The sequence below is a fragment of the Chamaea fasciata genome, unplaced genomic scaffold (assembly GCF_029207755.1).
Source record: "Chamaea fasciata isolate MVZ Bird 193981 ecotype frontalis unplaced genomic scaffold, bChaFas1.0.hap1 SCAF_3, whole genome shotgun sequence".
NCBI classification, from domain to species: Eukaryota; Metazoa; Chordata; class Aves; order Passeriformes; family Sylviidae; genus Chamaea; species Chamaea fasciata.
Genome location: NW_027094088.1, coordinates 23,125,949 through 23,145,045, shown reverse-complemented (window position 1 = coordinate 23,145,045; position 19,097 = coordinate 23,125,949). Strand labels below are relative to the sequence as shown.

The following is a 19,097-nucleotide window of genomic DNA, read 5'->3' as shown; positions in this document are numbered from 1 at the left end:
CGCAGAAAAATTCCTTTTCCAGCTAGACCGACTCCAAAAAGGAGGAAAAACTGTCTTCCAATGGGAAAGCGCTTTTTTCATGATGTGCACAAGTGAGCAAAGCAATCTCTCAAATTAGGTTCCTCCTGCCAGCATTTTGAAGTCTTTGAAGAAATACCCTTTGCATTGATGTGAAGGCTTTGAAGAAAGTCACCCTTAGCAATGTGATATCTCTGAAGTGATGTGCATTAATCATACAGTAATGATAACAGGAAAGTTTTCATTTTATTGTAAACTTACTCTTTTAATAGCTCTCTTATCTATTTAAATCTGGAATTTACGTGAACATCATTAACTTGGAAATTTTCGCAGACTGAAATAGTGACTGAAATAGTTCTTATTTAAAATAGATGCTCTACATTCATAAAATGTAGAACTGTTTTGTGATATAAACACAAGAGATAGTACTATATCAGCAATAAAGATCATTTCCTGGATGAACCAAGTGCTTTTTCTGATTCTGAGGGTTCATGGCTCTATCATGGAAGGACTGACTAAAAAACAAGATTGAACAGTAGACTGGAAATCTCTGTGTAGACATTATTATGTACACTGGAAAAAGGAGTTTTACCCAGTACTCTACTTTCCTCCTGAGGATAGTCATGCTGCTTGATTAGCACAATGGAGCAGTTTGGGTAAATGTGAGAACTACAAACTCGAACAGCTTTCAAAGAATGGAATCATAGAATGTTTTGGGTTGAAGGGACCTTAAAGATCATCTAAGGTCATCTAAGGGCAGGGAATCCATCCACTGGATCGAGTTGCCCAAGGCCACATCCAAACTGATCTTGAACTTCACATAAGAATATTACAAAAGAATGACTTACCAGTTCTTCCTCCATAGCAACTGTAGATAAAAGGAGCATTTTTCTTACCTTTAAAGGTTAAAACCAAAGGATTTTTAACTCAAGTCTGAAACTAAAGTTTGCCTCCCAGTTGTGCCTTTTCCCTGTAGGTTATTAAAGACAGGTTACCATTAGGACTGTTTTTTTATATTCTGAGCACATTGAACTTTAACCTTCTCCTTGGTAAAAAAGGAACATTAGGGGTTGTTTGTAACTAAACTCTTTTTCTGTTTTGTTGCCTAATGTAGATTATTTTCCTTATGCATGTTTCAGTTTCATAGACATGCTCTAACTGTCTTGCAAATATTCTCTTGGAATGGTTTAATGAATATCTTGTCCTTACACAAGTTGAACAATGTTACCATTTTAAACTCATAACATGTATTTCATTGTTAGGATAACTATTTTCATAGCTACTTTGCCTATATTTTTAGGACTATATTGTATCTGAGTAAACAATATAAAATTGTTTCTGCAGCTTCTGTGGAGGCAAAGATTGGCAATTTGTTTTCTTGCAAAATGAGTTCTTATTTGCTATTTGAACACTTTTATCTCATAGAGTTATCCTAAATTTTAGGAATTACTGGAATATTTTCCTTGGGGAAAGGGAATGTTATACTATTTGAGGTAATTTTTTTGGTCTGTGTCCTTTTAGTTTGGGGCGAGCTTTTGGTTTTGGTTTTTTTGGGGTTGGGGATGGTTTTTTGCAGTTGCCTTTCCCCCACTGTTTACAAGCTGGAAATAGATCCTTAGCTAATGTCATTGCCATGCTTCTGGTCATTTCGGTGCAGCCGAAGATTATCTGCTATGACGGAATCATGGTCTCATGAAAGCACATAGGGAAACTTAAAGGGAAAACTATTTTTTAATGGAAATTCTGATTCTGGTCCTTTGTGAGAAGCTAGCAGACATGCTTAACTGGGTATAAGATTTTCTGTGTGGTCACCTATGCCCAGTTCAATTAAACCTTGATCTTTAAATTTATAAATAGGGAATCTTGCTGCATTCACCTTCTCTCACCACTTAGTAGTTCAGCAGCATGTGTTTTTATGTATATATCTGTACAATTTGCTTGGGAAAAAAAAATACTGATGTCCCAGCTCTCCATTTTGACCATTAGTTTCAGTCTTGTTTCATTCTAGATTTTGTCCTCAAAAGCATTTTGTAAAAGATTTTCAATTATCGTGATTTCCTAATTGTTTTAATTTTTAAAGAAGTTTTATTGCATTCCTTTGCAAATATATCAATTTGTCAGATAAAGGTTAAAAATTAGATACATTTTATTCATGTTAAAGTCACACCCAGCTTATTTAAAGGCAGCTTTGACTTAGAGTTGCAAGCCTGAGGATATTGATTTGAATTATGCATGACTGTCTGGTATGCAGTTCCATTAGCCTGCTGGATGGATAATGTAAACATGTTCAGAATTTTAAGTATCCTATATGAGCGGCAGGTTAAAAATAGAGCTGATAAGAGCATGTGTATCTGAAAAATCCAAATCTTGCAGAAGGAAACTACAAAAGGTTCATGTCTTCAAGAGGATGACTTCAGGTGTGAATTTCTTTCCTTTGAAACTGCTCAGCCCGAACAAATACAGCTGATGTGTATGATTTGAACAGGTGACACGATTGCTGTTGGCTGCTGCAAAGCATTGACATCTGTATCAGAAAACTCACTACCGAAAGGCCAGGTCCAACTCTGCGACTTTTGGCAAAAAAAAAAAAAGGGTTGTATCTGTTGTGGTTTAAATTGGTCAAGATTTACTCTAGGGATCAGGCTGACTTCTTCATATCTTCAAGGAAGATATGGTTTGAAATGGTATTTGATTTTGCTCAAACTTTCTGTGGCTTTCTGTTCATGGCTATATCTGATCAGTTGTTTGGTTATCCCTGTGTTTTGCTCAGTCAGTGGTTTGGTAGTAGAAATAATGACTTCTGAAACTTTGTTTTTAAATCCTCAGCACTGTGCTAATAAGATTTAAAAATAGTATCTTTTTAGAATTTTCCCAAGTTCCTGTGAATTTTAATAGAAAAAAACCGCTACTCTAGAGTGAAAAGTACAATGTCATCAATGTTACATTTTATAAAGATTATATTTCCAAGTGTTTCTTTTGCATCTGTAGCATTTGTGGCAATTTGATGAATTAAATGAAAATCAAAAAAATACTGTTTCACTATTTTCGACATCTGATGGTCACAAGCCAGAAAACAAGTCTAGTTTTGCATTTATTTCTCCAACCTTCTCAAAACTATTTTGCTTGGAATCCTTTGTATTTGGCTTTGTTAAATGCTATTCATAATGCCAGAATGGAACTATTTTTGGATTATAAGATTGAGAGAGAACAATGATGTCTTCTTCTTGGACTTTACAGTTTTTATTTACTTACATCTTAATATAGCAATAATCCCCTGAAAATTTGCAAGTATATGTATGACTTAAAAGCTGTTCTTGATGATGAAGTTGATTATACTGCTCTGATACATTTTTTTCTTTTCCTCTCAATTCTTTTCCTCTCAATTCTCAATTCTCAATTCTCAATTCATGAATTGTATATCCACACAAAAATCTGGCCAGCAGATAATTCTTGGGTAGTACTGGTAAAATTTGAAAAAGTGCTTTGTGTTGATGGTCATTCTCCCTCTTAACTGAGGAAGAGTTAATCTATTAAGAGACGAGCATCTAATGCTCTCCTTCAGGGAAACTCATCATCCTGCTAGTTGATAATATCTTGACTGTTTTCAGAGCAAAATTCCTTTCACTGGCAATAAGAAGCACTACTCTCAGTCATCTGCTTGTCCTGGTGCCATTTCTTTCCTGTTAAGAGAAGACACTTTAGAAGAAGAAAACCTTTTGAAATAGCCACAGTAGTTGTCATAGGTGTTAAAGGCAATCTCTTGGCCCTAGAAGTCTAGGGAACTGCAGTGGCAATTTCCAGAGAACTTCAGTATTTTGAAAAGGAAGAACTTTAGGGGGATGGTAACAATGGTAGTTATTCTTTAAAAAAGACTACTTTGTGCTTTAACTCTTCTCAGAGAGGACGGGGGAATCTCTTGTGTGTTTTTGTGCCCAGTGAAGATAATCCAGGAGAATATTATTCAGAGGCCAAATAATAGCGTGTATTACAGTGAATGTAATGGCCTGAGTACTGAGCCATTCTGTAAATATCTCCACTGTTCCAGATGCTTTTTTTGTAAGTGGTTCTGATATAAAACTGCAATATTTTGGTAGCGCAGATGACTTAGCACGAATGCCACAATGTAGCAGTCAATTTTGTGTTCCTTTTCCTTGTTCTCTAGCTTTCACTTACTTTTAAAAGAAATTTTCAGGGGACAAAAAAAGAAGTGAGATTTAATTCTAGGTGAAAGTTCACAGTAAAAAACATTATGTGGATTTATTTGTCCCCAAAAGGAAGTTTGAGACAGAAGTTAAATTTAAAGATTAAGAGAAATCCAGGTAAATATAAGCCTTGTCTACATTGAGACTGTTAGAAAAATGAAAATATTTAATATTTCTTTACTTCATAAAGTAAGAAGCCTTATGGAAAACTGGAAAACTTGCAGAATGATTCAGTTATTTCATGATACAAGCAAGGGTAAGGGTCTGGGGTTTGTACATCGGTGTCTCTGGCTCAGATATTGTACTTCAAATTCTCTGTATTTTAAAACAGAGTTGAAACTGTGAGTGTGAAGAAGCCAAGTATGTTTTTTTTGTTGAGTGTTTTGTTGTAATACCTAGAGAAGTTTAGGTAACTGAGGAAAAGAGGCAAGAGCGGCATTTGTCTACTCAATCTTCACTGTCTTTCTTGCTCTTAGTTGCCATCATGACACTCATTTATGCAGTTGATGTCCTTCCAATGATGTAATGCATTGAAAGTTGGGAGACAGTTCTGAGTCTCTATCTGAGTCTCTATTCATATTACAATAATTTGTTTTTCCTTCTGGTTATTCCCCTTTACTTTTCACACATAAATTCATATTATGCTATCACCACTTGGTTTTTGAATACTGTGTAAATTTTGCTGTCTCAGTGAGAGTCTTTTATTTTTAAGAAGAGGTCAGAATACAAAAAGCATAATGGGAAAAATCTGTTTAACTGCCCTCTTCTACACTGAATAAGTACAAATTATTCCCAGCTTGTTGGAAAGCAATCTGCATTTGAAAATGTCCATAAGAAATTGGTATAAAGAGGGAGTTTAGGGGAGTTCTATTTACTCTAGTTTATGCATAATCTCAGAGTTGCATGCAATGTTTCTGTGACTCTTTTCAGAAATGCTCATAGAGATTTGCTGTGTTTTACGTCTTCTGTGGATATATTGATGTAGAAACACTTAAACTCTGTCAACTCAAAATAAGCAGCGGACTCAGAATGATTGTATAATCCCGTTTTCATTTCAACACAGTTTCATTGTTGATCAGATTAAATTAATTTATGTCTGTACCTTTTTTTCCTTTTGTTTTCCTTGAGCAAAGGTCCTGAATTTCAAACAGAAAAGAACCTGCTTGTTTATTTTATTACAAATGGTAGTATATGGCATACTTGAATTTTTAATTTTTTTTTGGGGGGGGGGGGCAGTGGGCAGGGGGAAGAGGAAGACAAACACTTGGAGGGGTTAGATATTCATCCTGTATAGATGGCTTAGATTCCTACTGTGCCAGTTTTCTGGTGTTCGATAAGGCACACAAAGCAGTTGTGGGAGAAAGCATATCACTTGTATCCATGGTAACTCGAAAGATACTTTGGAACTCAAAAGGATGGAATAAGCCAGAGTAATAGGTCTCATTATAAGGGCAAAATACATAAAAGGTTCAGGCATATGCTTTTAATTAGTTGCCAAAAATAGCTGGAATCAGGGATGATGCAATGAAACAATAATTCTTGGTGTTAGAAATGAACAACACTTGAAATCTAAAAGATGTGCTCGGATGAAAGGCTTTATCTTACCATCTTATGGGTATTCAGTCCATGAATACTAATAGCTTTGCAATGGTTTCTTAATCATGCTTAGGACATGAGAGTGCACACTGATAAAAGCTCCTGCAAGTCTCATATGACTGTAAGTTTCTGAAGTTCCATAGTGATGTTAATTCTCATGGCTGTGATGCATCTTCTTATGAATATTATGTGCAAAGCATTCTCTCCTGTCTCAAAAGGGCACTGCCAGAAGAATAAAAGTAATGTGTGCTTCTATGTAGGAGTAACAGACAAGTCATTGAAAATAAAGATTAACTTGAGGTTAAAGATCCAGGATTTTTCAGACTAAGTCACTTTAATTCATTTTAAAATAGGAAGGTAAATGATGGGAAAAGGTGTGAAAACTTGAATGGATGGACTAGAATTGAATACCAGAGAACAAAAATAGTGCAATATAGGAAGTACAAGATATAGGATATTTGAATAAACATTTCAATAAAAATATTTTAATACAGTGAATAATTTTGAAGTTTTCTATTTGAACATCAGTGTTTGTAAGGAATCCATCTTGTATTGCAGTGCAATTCTCCACATTATTTCCTCTGTTGCTATAGAAACTAATTCTAGTGCAGCTGTGATCGCTTATCAAAATTCTAATGTTTCAATAACCATTTCTTATTTTGAGTTATTTAAATAGCCTTGTCTTACTTTGAATCAAACTGCACATTTCATCACTGCTGAATTGTTGACTGGTCAAAATGTTAATGCAAAGTGATGGCAAATGCTGTGGGGTTGTGGTTTGGGTTTTTTTCTTTTTGCTATCTAAGCGATCATACTTATTGTTAAAGTTTGAATAACAAGCAAATTAAGGCTCTTTTCACTTGTTAAATTTTAAAGGTCAATATTTGCTGTCTAACATCAGCATTTTTAATGCACGTTACTTCCTCACTGTAATCTTAATTATATTTAATATTTCATAGAAGTTAAATGGTTCCTGTTACTAGTATGTGGCCATGGGGGCATACGTGTGTATGTATATATGTGTGTGTAAACTGTTTTTAGGATGCTTTTAACCTAAAATATGTGTCTTGATATTTTCATTTTGTTGAAATAAAATTTTGGATGATACTACAGTAGAATGCCACCAGTTAGCAAAGTATTCTGGATCTCTTTTGCTCCTTGTATTACTTGTTTCTTTGGGATTGTTTTTTTTAGTGTTGGTAGTGGTGGGCTTTGGGGTTTTTTGGGGGGTTTCTTTTGGCTAGTTGGTGGTTTTGTTTGTCTGTTTCTAACAATGGAAGTGCTGCGCTGGTAGGTCATATGTATTTAATGCAGCATGCAGCAACGTTCTGATTGTGAACTATGTTAAACATCATTCTGCTGAATATGTTTTCAGCTGTAAGGCTAAGATCTGAAAACTTCACTTGACACCAAATTATGAGGAAGGCTGTGATGGTAATTGGCCTGGAGACATGTGTTATATACTTTCTGCTGCTGCAGCACAGCTACCGAAATATTCCTATAGTCCTTTTCAGGGTAATCACTGACTTTCTAATGAGCGTACACTAATTTCATGTAGAGTGAAATAAATAATTTTCAATTTTGAAATTATCATACAAACATTTTGCAGCTGTATCTCTCAGACTTTGATTACTAATTAACTGCTGTGCACCACCTTTAAGTCTCTTATTCGGCAAGCAGCATCAAACAGTAATTTCTAATTAGGTATATAAATTTTTTCTAGGATAAGAAAGGTCTATCAGAAAAAAAAATTGATGGGTAGGCATATTTTCATTCTTTGCCAATGGCAAGTATGTTTGTTATTGTGAGTATAAGGCCATGACAACACGATTTTCCAGATAATGTTTGAGGAAGTTCAGTGTGTTGATAATGACTGTTCCTTGATTGTTCAGTGCTGTTGTTTGTTTAGGTGGATGACATGGAAGAGCAGTTCCTGTCCTGCTGTTTGCTGTGGTCTGAAGCATCCTGCTCTAGGTCTTAGGAGCCCTTAGGCATCTTGGCCACTGTTTTCTCATCCTCATAAGCTCTTGCTTAGCTCCTTTATCTGGCACTGTGGCTGAACGAAAAGATCTTTACCAGCCAGACTCATATTCATTTAGTCTTGTCAAAATGCAGAAAATTACCTATTTTGTGAATTGTATGACAACTATGGAAACATAGCAACACCTACATCATACATTACATGTAAGCCTAGTAAAGCAGCTCATCTGTGACAGTGGGAGGTCTCAGAAGCGCCGCAAAGAAGTGCAAGACATATAGTTTTGAATAATTGTGTTTCTTTATGCCTGGAAAAACTTGTTTGAGGCCTTGCTGGAGTGAGCAGAACAGACTGACATGCTCCCTGCTGCTTAATCTGTGCCTTTTCTGTGAATTCTTAGCCCTCTTACTGGGTGTGTGAAGGAAAGAGACCTTGGTTTCAAAGCATAACCATTTCCTGTGATTTCACAGTGTCTATTTTGCCTTTCTTTTTCTGGGGAGTTGGCTCTGTAAATGATACCAGAACCATTCCTAAGCCTAATTTCTACAGAAACCAATATCTAAAAGGTTTTAGAGGAGTTCTTGACCCTACATAGACAATTTTCTCCTATTGTTGACCTCTTAGGTGCTCCTGCAAACTGAGATCGTATTTTTTTTTCCTGGATCCTAGCTGCTTTTTAATTTGGTAGAGTTATGAGAGCTGTTTCAAAACAAAGCAAAAAAAATATCTGATTTTTCAAGAATGGTTTTTCCAGAAATACTTTAATATGCTGCAGGGAAGGCAGTCCATTTTACTGGAGCAAGTCACTGAGCCAGTGTGTCAAGGAGAGAAGGAGAGAAAATGCCTGGATAGATCAGAGAAATCAAGGTCCTTTGGAATTGTAGGATCTGAATAAATAATTACCACTGTCTTCCCACCTAAAGGAAAAGTAATAATAAATCTAAGATAAAAATGCAAAAATAAATGTTTATTGTGGGAAGTGTCTTGCCTCTCCAGGAATGTAACTAGCTGTTTTCTCAATGTTGTGCAGATTTTTACCTACAAATATGGATATTCCCACCCATCAGACATCACTGATTTCTCTTTTATCTCTTTGCTTTGTTGACATTGCTTTTTTCTCAGAACTGAACTACTTTTTTGCATGTCGTATGTTGTTTTATTTTCCCATTCCTCCACCTTTCTTCCTCTGTCATTTTTGCTTTGTTATTTTACCTGTTTGTAATTTTTCATTCCTGCTTGCATCTTGTCTATTCTTTATTTCTCTCTTTGCACTTTTTCTTATTTTCCATACAGATCTACTAAACTTCTCTCTCTTTATTTCTTTTCTTTGTTCTTTTGACAACAAACCACTTCTTTTTTTTCTGAATCATTGCACTACTTTCTCCTTTTGCCTTTTTTCCCTTATTCCCTGTACTTTTTTTCCCACCTGCATGATTTATTTTCTGTTCCTTCTTTACCACTGCAAAGCTGATGATATTGGAAAATTCTGCAGGGGTATAAAAATGGGAGTTTTTCATGTTGATGATGTTATATTTATGGGAGTTTTTCATGTTGGTGGTGGTATTCATTCCAAGTGATTTTTAGATTAATAATCATTTAAAAGCCTGAAGTATAAACAATAAAAAATTAAAAACAAACAAACAAAACCAAACCCTCAAAAACCAGTAGAAAAAATGGCTAGAGTACTAGTTGTAAAATACTTTGTTTCCGTGTTTGCGTTCCACATTTCTCTGAAAGCTTTCTGTGATGAGGAGCGCTTCTGAGCTAGATTCACAGCAAATTTTATCTCATTTTCACCCTGTACTTCAGTTCTCCATCCGTGAAATGCCAAACATTTTAACTACCGCATGTTCTACTATTATAATGATAGCATTATAATATATATTGATATATAATGATATCCACCATAATATATATTTCACTTATATGTATATTAACAGCTGCAAGATAGCCAAATTGTGATCATATAGCTAGCTGAAGTAGATGGGCAGAAAATCTAACTCATGCCCTACTGAAATGGTTCATGCATAGTCCTTGTAGTGCTGCTTTGTTAGTGCCTCACTCCAATAGAACAACCATTACAGTCAAAATTGCTGTGAAAAGGAGGCAAAGGAATCAAGCTTTGTGTTCCTATTCTGTAAGCAATTCTTGATGGAAAGTGTGTTTTATGGTTCATTTTCACCTTTTAGGTTTAAGTAATAAATAGAAAAGCTTAAATGATAGGGAACTTCTTTATTTTTTTTTTTATTTTAATGCAAAATGCAGCTACCAGGGTAAAGGTATTTTTAGGAAACCTTGAAGTTACTGCATTTTAAGTTGCAGAAGGACTTCTCAGTAAGAGAGTAGATTTTACTTAAAATCAAAGTATAGAAAAAAGAATGAGGGAATTCTGATAGTTAAGTACTGTAAGTATTGAATATACTGCTGAATGGATCTTGTTTATATCAGTAAATTAATTAAGATCTTGAAAGGGCAGTTTTGTATTACTTAGAAGACTTCATTTTTTTTTTTGTCAAAAATAAACCCAACTGTGCCTGAAATGGGCTGCAAAAGCATTAAAATGCTCAAGAAAATTATCCACACGACACATTAATCTTGCTTTCTAATCATGCTTTATTTCCTCATTTGAGACTGAACAGAGTGAGAGCTGGAACATTACAGGAATATTAGCTGTGTGTTACAATACTTCACTGGGAATTGATTTTAGACCTATGTGGGAATCTTTTTCACCTTTTCAGCACTTCATTGCTACTCAGCTCCTGTGCTTAACACCACAGCTGTAGTAGAATTAAACTGGACTAGAATTCGAGCTTTAAGGTGCTAACTGTACTCAAAAGAAGTACAGCAATGTCAGGAAAATATTTCCTAAGCCCATATCCTGCTGCTACTGTTGAGAGTTATGAGGGAGATGCAGCTGTGCACACGCAGGTAAGGAATTGGGGTTCTCAAGGACCTGGGATGCTTTACCGGGGGGGGGGGGAGTTTTCAAAGCTTTTAGCTCTTAAGCTCTGAATTTCCCTTAAGCATCCATAAATGCTGGTGAGAGAGCTGAATTTGGGAGGATTTTCACAGAGATGATAAAAAGCAGGATACTCCTAAGATTTCAAAGCTGGTTGTCAATCACCCTCAGCAAGCAGGACTTCTAGCATATTTTAGAAGCGTGAAGGATAAATAAAAGGAAGTTTCTATGAATTCATTTAACTTATTACCTTTTTGGAAGTGATATTTTTCTAACAATTTTGATAACTTGGAAGAAACTTAACAGTGAGCAGAGATGCCTAGGAATAACTGTTCATATATTAAGTTAGCCAACGTAGTGATCTGAAAAGTAGAGTAAAGGAAAGTTGGCTGCTTATAAAAATAGTAGAAGTGTAACCAGCATCTAAATGGAACAGAAAATACATTTATCTACCTGAATGGGTATACTTGGTACATATGCTTTACCTAAGGAAGTACAATTACGGGAGGAAAAGCAAACCATTTCACTTCTTAAAGATCACAGCTTTCAAAAAGCTTTAGAGCTGGATGGGGTCTCAGAAAACAAGAGGGTTTAAAAGTTAAAAAAAAAGAAAAAGTGTTCTGGAGCTTGATATATTGATATTCACATCAATAAGAAATTAAAAATATTGAACCATTAGATTTAAGCATTATTTAGATGTATTCTGGACAACTGAACAGTAGAAATACAGAACCAGGTAGCAGAACTCCTTCCTATTCCAATTATTATCAATGCTGTATAAGAAACCAGAGAATGATACTTAAATTGTAAACAAATTAATTCAATAGATGGTAATGTATAATTTTCATTGAAAGACGACCAAAATATTTGGGAAGGAAACAAAAGCATGTTTTTGACAGCTAGTTCACGATAATGCTTTTAATAATGCATTTGTAGCTAAAATGTTATAAATGGGGCTAATTTTTGAGATTTTTTTTCACTAGTGCTGGGCTTTTCAGTATTGCTCTGTAAAACAGACCATAAATTCTTACAAATAAGACATCCTCTACTAAGTGCAGAGAGCAAATAGCAAAAGAGCTAATTTCTTTTTTAAGGGAACAAAACCCAGCTCTACAGGCTCGAGATGTAACCAGACAGAGTAAAAAAATACTGTGTGTGTTTCACCTATTTCAGTTCATCTTAGACCTTTCCTGTGGAAGAAAATTGAAGTTTTTAGGACTGGACATAAAGATAATTCCATAATTTTGAATTACTTTTATTTACAAAGCAAAAGAGGACCTTTTTTTACATGAGTGACCAATAGCATTAGCTTGAGAGAGGAAGGAAAATGCAGTGCTAAAAATGTTATGTGACATCAGGTGTAAATGACAGCAATGCTGTTTTGATTTCCATGGGTCTGGGATTAACCTCATAGTGTGTGAAATTTTCTAAATGTTAGGAAACACAGTTATCTATTATTGGAAGTAAACCCCCAGTCAAGCAGATATGATACTTTTTTTTTTGTTTATGGTGAATTGCCTAATGTGGAAGATAGTTCAACTGTGAATAAAAGTCTAAAATGTGGCAAATGCAAAAAGAAGGAATTTTTTTTCTGTTGTCCATAAGGACCCCATACCACTCCTATATTCCCCTTTTTTCATTAAGCATGAGTCACGCCATAATTCTTTTGGAAAAGAAATAGAATTATGCCAAATAATTTCTTGTTCTCTGAAATAATTTGGGTTTTGTCCTCACAAAAATGCATGTAAGCTTTTAATTTTAAAGGAAGGAGAGGCCTGAGGTTTTATTCAATATTTAATGTTTATATTTTATACTGCCTGTAATGTGGGGTAATTCAGTCAACATAATATTTTTGGATGGTAGAAAAGTTCAAACATGAAAATTCCATTTGGGCTGTCTGTGCTGCCTATCAGAAATCTCTAAGGGTATTTAATCATTCAGAATAAGAAAGGTTTCTTTAATTTTTAAACATGTATTTCATTTTATGTTTTATTTAAATTGTCTTAACATTTACATAGAAACCCTTGAAGGCTTGAAAACTTGAAATTTACGTTTGATTAAAAAATAAATAATTATGTAGCAGAATGTGAGCAGAGATATATTAGAGAAAGGAAAGGTACCATTTGAGTATGAAGATATTCTGACAATTACAAAATATGACTTGCAAAATTTACTGATTTATGGAGTGATTATTTATTTTAAGGGAACTGGAAGCCAGATTCCAATAGGGTTTTGTGATACAGTTGCCTCCCACAACAGTGTGAATTTTTAAAGAAGTACTGTACGTGAGAAACTTGAAGCTGCAGAAGTGTACTTAATGATGGCTTATGAGACAGGGGAATTAAAGGTACAAGGGTAGTTTCTTTTTCCGTGTTAAGAGATGGGTGTTCTTGGAATTACTCAGGAAATATGGACTAAGGGAGGCTGGGTTGGTGCTGCTGCTGTGAACCCCTGGGAAAAATAATTACTAAAGGGAGATGTAAATGGTGTAAGCATGGGAAAAGGACATCACCAGCTGCATGGTGAAATGTGCAGCCTGGCATGGTCCATGAGAAACCAGAACAAAGAGGAGAAATGAGCAGCATTGGAAGAAGTTTCAAGTAGTAACTGAAAACCTAAAGCATTTCTTATTATGAACTTCTGCATCTTTAAACTTTGATTCCCCCCAGCAAAATGACTGAAAATTTCCTGGATTTTCTCATAGTTATCTATTGTATATTCCAGGAATGCTCAGTTTGGCCTAGGTTGCTGTGTCAGATTTATCTTGTGAGTCTCTTGAGGTTGATGGCAAGGTATGTATCATCCCCCTTTGACCTGCAATCTGTCCTATGGGGGCAAATGAAAACAGGAACCTTCGCTGTTTACGAGCACTACTAAAAAGAAGATATTTATTTACTTCTGACTTAAATGTGCTAATGACAGTTTACATGCTGTAACTTCTGAGTGTACCAGCAAAATGCTAATCTGCTCAGGTTTGTCAGGTATTTCATTTATGGTTCTGGTTTCTTCAGCTATTAAGCAAGGTCCTGACTATCACCACTGAATGTTTTCACAGCTGACTAAGGGAGGATGAAAACTTTTACTAAAGCAGTTCCCCCTTTAAAAAGCATTTGTTTAAATCTTTCTATTGACACCAGTACACTGTATTCAGAATTTGGAATTTACCAAATACTCATTACTAAACAAATTTAGTTTCACTCATATCATGAGAACGCCAAGTATTTTCATATACTTTGGGTGGAGAACTGAATGTGAGGTCTTTCTCTCTATTTGTCTTTTCTCTGTTACGCCATTTTCTAGCTGGTAGGAACTTCAGGCTAAACCTGATTTGATTTCTCTGTGATTGTGTCTTACTTCCACTTTTGGGACATATGTCGGCTTGTTTTATACCCTGTCTATCTAGTCCAAGGTGATGTGGTCATTTAATGTATTTAATATTTTTAATTTCATTTACAAATGAATTTACAAAAAGTATTTTCTATGTGATTTGAAACTTGCATAGAAGCAATGCAATGATTAATTTCAGTGTAACCATTTGCTTGTAAATCTTTAGCAGATGTTATTAGCCATGTTCAGTGGTCTTTGGGAGGTATTCTTTGGCTTTGTCACAGTACAGAAGTATACATAGCTGTGTCTGAAGTTTACACCTTAAATAAAAGGTACAAGGTATGTTACAGGGGTTTCATGTGTAGATATGCAAACACTTCAGATCATCTTGCCTTTCAGCTCCAAATGTTTTTCTCCAGTACAATTAGTGATAAGCCAGCAAGCACTAGCAGAGGTTTTGTTTTTTAAACTTTATTACATATGCAAAATTTTGTTAGACAGATTGTCAAAGTGAGCTACTACTTCTGAGTAATTTTTAAGGAAAATATGCAGGATCAGATTTTTAGTATTGCTGTATTCACTACTGTCTGTGATATCATTTGGCTTTAATATCATCAGTCATTAGAATGTCTCAATGGAATTCAGATCTTCTTGGTTTTCAAAGAACCAAAACAAAAAAAATCATTTTATTGCATCATTTACTGTGGGGAGGGGAAAATTAAAATCAGACATTTTCACCTTGAGAATTAATTTGAAAACGTAGATATCTTTTTATGTAGAGAAAAAGATTTTTTGTTGTACAAAACCAGTTTATACCTCTCTACACAGAGGTATCCGTAGATTTTTAATCCCAGATATTTATTTTTAGAATTTACATGCTATTTTATATGCAATTTGAAAAATATGTAGTTAAAACCTGCCCCGGTGCTTTAGCTTTTTCTGAGATTTTTGAGTCACAGCTGCTTAATAAGAATTTTCTCTTCACTTCTTCCACGCCTACATTAAAAGCACCTTTTCTGTCATACAGCCTGTACAGTTTTCCCATAGGGACATATAATGGAGTTCACCAAAGTGAAAAAAAAGTGAGTCACACAGTCATTTATTTACTCATGTAAGACAATAATTGTGTTGATAGTTACCTGGACACGCTTTCATTTCATTAGACGGTGGAAAAGCTGGGCATGAAAAATTCTTAGTAGACTTGATGACAAGTGAACAGAAAGAAGCTCAGGGCTGCCAGGTGGTTACTGTCTCATTTAATGCTGTTTGTTGCCTTTTGACAACAATGAGCAGAAATGCTGTTTTTCTGAATTTTCTAGAATATTTGATTATATAGATTATGACAAGGAAGTCCAGATTTCATGGTATAGAGAGTGAAATGATACATATTATTTTATTATTATTAAAATATCAGTTTAGATTCTAAAAACATGTCGTATCTAGTTTCATGGGCGCAAGCTGTCTAATATTCATAGGTAAGATTTTATGTTTATCTGCTAGACATGACTTAAAATTCAAGAATATGATTCCCTGCTGTCTGTTTTGTTTTCCAGCCCTGTGGGACTGGCTTTTCAAGTTAGTAGCACTGGCTCTCTAAGAGCAGAAGACCTTTTGCAGGAGTGCTGGAACAGTATTTTGGAATCACTCTGAATGGCAGGCTGGCTCTGATGGGTTTATCAGAGATGAGAGGGTTCCTAAGAGTGGTTTCATCTTGTAGGAGTGTTTTAATTACTTGTTTGCCATGGTTCTTTTAGGAGCTGTTGAAATAGAGAAGAGCCCTGCATTCCCCAGTTAATACTTTCTTTAACTTGCTTGTTTGGTAGGTTTTTCTGTGAGTGAAATTATATGTTTGACATCAGAAAACATTTTTGCTTTGAAATTTTTATGTATAAGGTAATTCTTTATGTCAGGGGCATTGAAATCTTCATTAAAACCTCTACAGAAAATGTAAACAAAATATGAGACAGTTCTTTACCTGTCCTTTATATTCCTTTCATTTCAGCTGCTGCACACCTTGCTGTCTTTTCCCAATTCTATTCAACTGTGTAATTCTGCATAGTAAAATATGAGATTAAATATTGAAATGTAATTATTTTGAATTAACTTTCTGTGTCTGTAGCCATGTATCAGGTTTAATTTCTGAGGAGATGTATAACCACATTTGTATCTATCTATCTATCTAGTGTGAAAAGCAAAGATGGTCAGCAACAAGTATTCATCCCAAGCACAAGATTGCTCATGATCCTTTTTCCACTGTCTTTAGTGACTAGAGGTAGTGTGTAACTCCCAGACACTGGATACGTACCTTTTAGCTGTCCTTAACAAGCAATAAAGAATCTGAGACACTGCTTCACTTTTTAAATTCACTGGTGAGCAGAGTTCACGTGTGTGAAAAGTTGCCTTTATTAGTACCTTGCTTGTCTTCAGAGTTTAATTTAGTATCTCCCTGGTGGGCAACTGCATGGGCGGTAATCAGCCTGATATCATGGCTTTAGGGAGTGCATTTTGTTTCCATAATTGGCCTACATTCCATCTGCACAGAATCTGACTTAAGATATCCAAGGGTTTTTGCAAGGTAAGCATCCCTGAAATTCAAGCCTAGAATTTTTGTCATGTCATATCCGTGCTTTATTTATTTACGTGCGGTTTGCACAATCCATTCTGACTACACACTTAAAACTTTGCTTTTATCTAAATTTCTTTCATCTGAGAGATCACTCATTTCCATTTTTAACAATTTTTTTTTCTGTAGTATTTTTTATCTGATTTGAAATGTAAAGTTAAAAAAAAAAGAAGAGACGTATATAGATTTTTAAATTCTCTGTCCAGGCATTTAGATTCACATTTTCCACAGAACTGTTTGAACAGTGAAAAATCAGAAAGTAAAGTAAAGCATTTTCACTTATTCTCAGCAAACTGCATTCAGAGGATGAGAAGAACACCTCCACTGGATGAACTGCAGCCGCCTCCGTACCAGGATGACAGTGGTTCTCCTCATCTTTCCTGCACGCCTTCCGAAGTTGGAGACAGCAAATGTGAATATTCCCAGTGTAGCAACAGCCCAAGATGTTCATATAAGTGCCCAAGTGAGGGAAGCACGGGACACGAAATAGAAAGCTTTCATAACAAAGGATACGAGGAGGATGTTCCAAGTGATAGCACAGCAGTTCTTAGTCCAGAGGTAAATGAAAATAGTTGAGTGTGGTGAAGCACCTTTTTAATCTAAAGATCAATGCACAGTTATACAGGCACTAATGCTGCAGCTCATTTCAATTAAAAAAAAAAAAAGTTTGTCAGAAAACGTGGCAGTATGATTTCAGATTGTTCAGATTGCTGTAGCTATCTTTATGGCACCTTAACTTTCAAACCAGCTCCCAGTAAGAGTGAATTATTTTTTAAACCATTTTAAACCAGTCAGAAAATTTCATCACACTGTAAGGACTGTTGTCAAAATTCTTCCACATGATTTTTCAGACAACCCAAATGAAAGTTCTGTTAATGCTGTTTCAAACAGAACACCCAATAATGTAAAACAAGTTTAATGAAAAAAAAAAAAAAAAAAGAAAATTAAAACGGGTTTTTTTTTTCAATTGTTGATGTGGTATAGTGATTTGGGCCACTTAATATTCCTATTTTTCTGCTAGAAATTATAATGATATATGTGTATTTTTTTCTGTGAAGAAATCATCTTTTCTGACGTGTATTTCATTGAAATGCCTTTAACAACCAGTTACTGCACTGACATCTATGGGTAAGTCTAATTAGTGATGCCATGTGCAGAAGAAGCTCTTTTGGTACAAATTTGTCTTTTGTTGCTACTGGAAGCTTTGAAGAGTGTGTTAGAGCTCAGTCCTGATATTTCTGTCTTAGTAGCCCTGTTGGTAAGTTGATGTTGTGTACCTGGGGTGTTGGTGGAAGGTCTGGAAGGCCCAGCTGCAAGGCCTTCCCATTTTGTGTCACTCCAGTCATTAATGTAAGCATATTCAATAAAAACTGAGAATGCTGCCAACTTTTCTTATAGCCACTCAAAGCTTCAGGAGTGAAGCCTTTAGAGGAATGCATTCCCAAAGCTGTGTGGCAGCCAGGTTAAAATAAGAAAAATTCTTAGCCCAGAAGTCTTTGTTTTGGTATCTATTTGTTCATGTGAACAGGCTTATCTTTGATAATATGAAGACACACTTGAAATACCTTTGTTTTACATACTTGGAATAATTTATTGTATGAGCAGTAGGTTGACCTGTGCTTGTAAATATTTTCTGTTTCAGTATCCCTGTCAAACTGGCTGTTGTAATGTTATAGGGGATCAGTATGTTACTCAAAATTTGAAGTGACAATAAACCATCTGAATTTTACATTTAAAATACAATTTTAGGACTGATGTGGTTTACATAGAGTTCAGAAGATGAGTTCAAAACAGTTTCAGTAATGAATAAAACCATGATAGTAACATCCTTGGCCATGACAGAGGGTTCGAAACTAAAAGATCCTTAAGGTCCCTTCCAACCCAAAATCTTCTGTGTTTCCACGGTAATTTTTGGCATATTCATATAACCCTTGTGGACTGCAACAGGAGCTGTTTGTGCAAGTAGGTTTGGAATTCCTGTATTCTTTGCTGGCATCTCACTGTGCTCTCAATCAATAGCTGTCTCTTCAAGCAATGTAATAGGGAAACTTTAAAATGCATGTGTAAAATATGTGAAATAAGGTGGTTTTATCTTGTGACAAATGTATATACTTTTTAACATGTAGGGCACACAGGAAGAGATCATTACAGTTTAATTCAATCTGAGTTCAGACTGATTGGCTCCTGGCTTTTGGTGGTATTGGTCAGGTAAAGTTTTGATTTCATCTTGACTGCCAGTCAGCCATCTCTTTGGGCTTTCAGTGCTTAATAGCCTTGTTTATGAAATGAACAAAAAGATCATAGTGCCTTCATATTGTCTAGAGTAAACCATATATTTCCATGCTAGATTTAATAATAGAATACAATAAATAAATAAATAAATAAATAAATAGG

The 19,097-nt window shown here is 35.2% G+C and overlaps 1 protein-coding gene across 3 annotated transcripts in view; it reads left to right on the top strand.

Moving 5' to 3' along the window:
* The window catches only part of SYT14 (synaptotagmin 14), an 81,822-nt gene that overhangs the window by 41,148 nt on the left and 21,577 nt on the right, over positions 1–19,097 (top strand). For all 3 annotated transcript variants that reach the window (XM_066178355.1, XM_066178354.1, XM_066178356.1), the window contains one exon: positions 16,993–17,261. In XM_066178355.1, the coding sequence (XP_066034452.1) occupies positions 16,993–17,261 (269 nt within the window). The remainder of the gene's footprint in view (positions 1–16,992; positions 17,262–19,097) is intronic.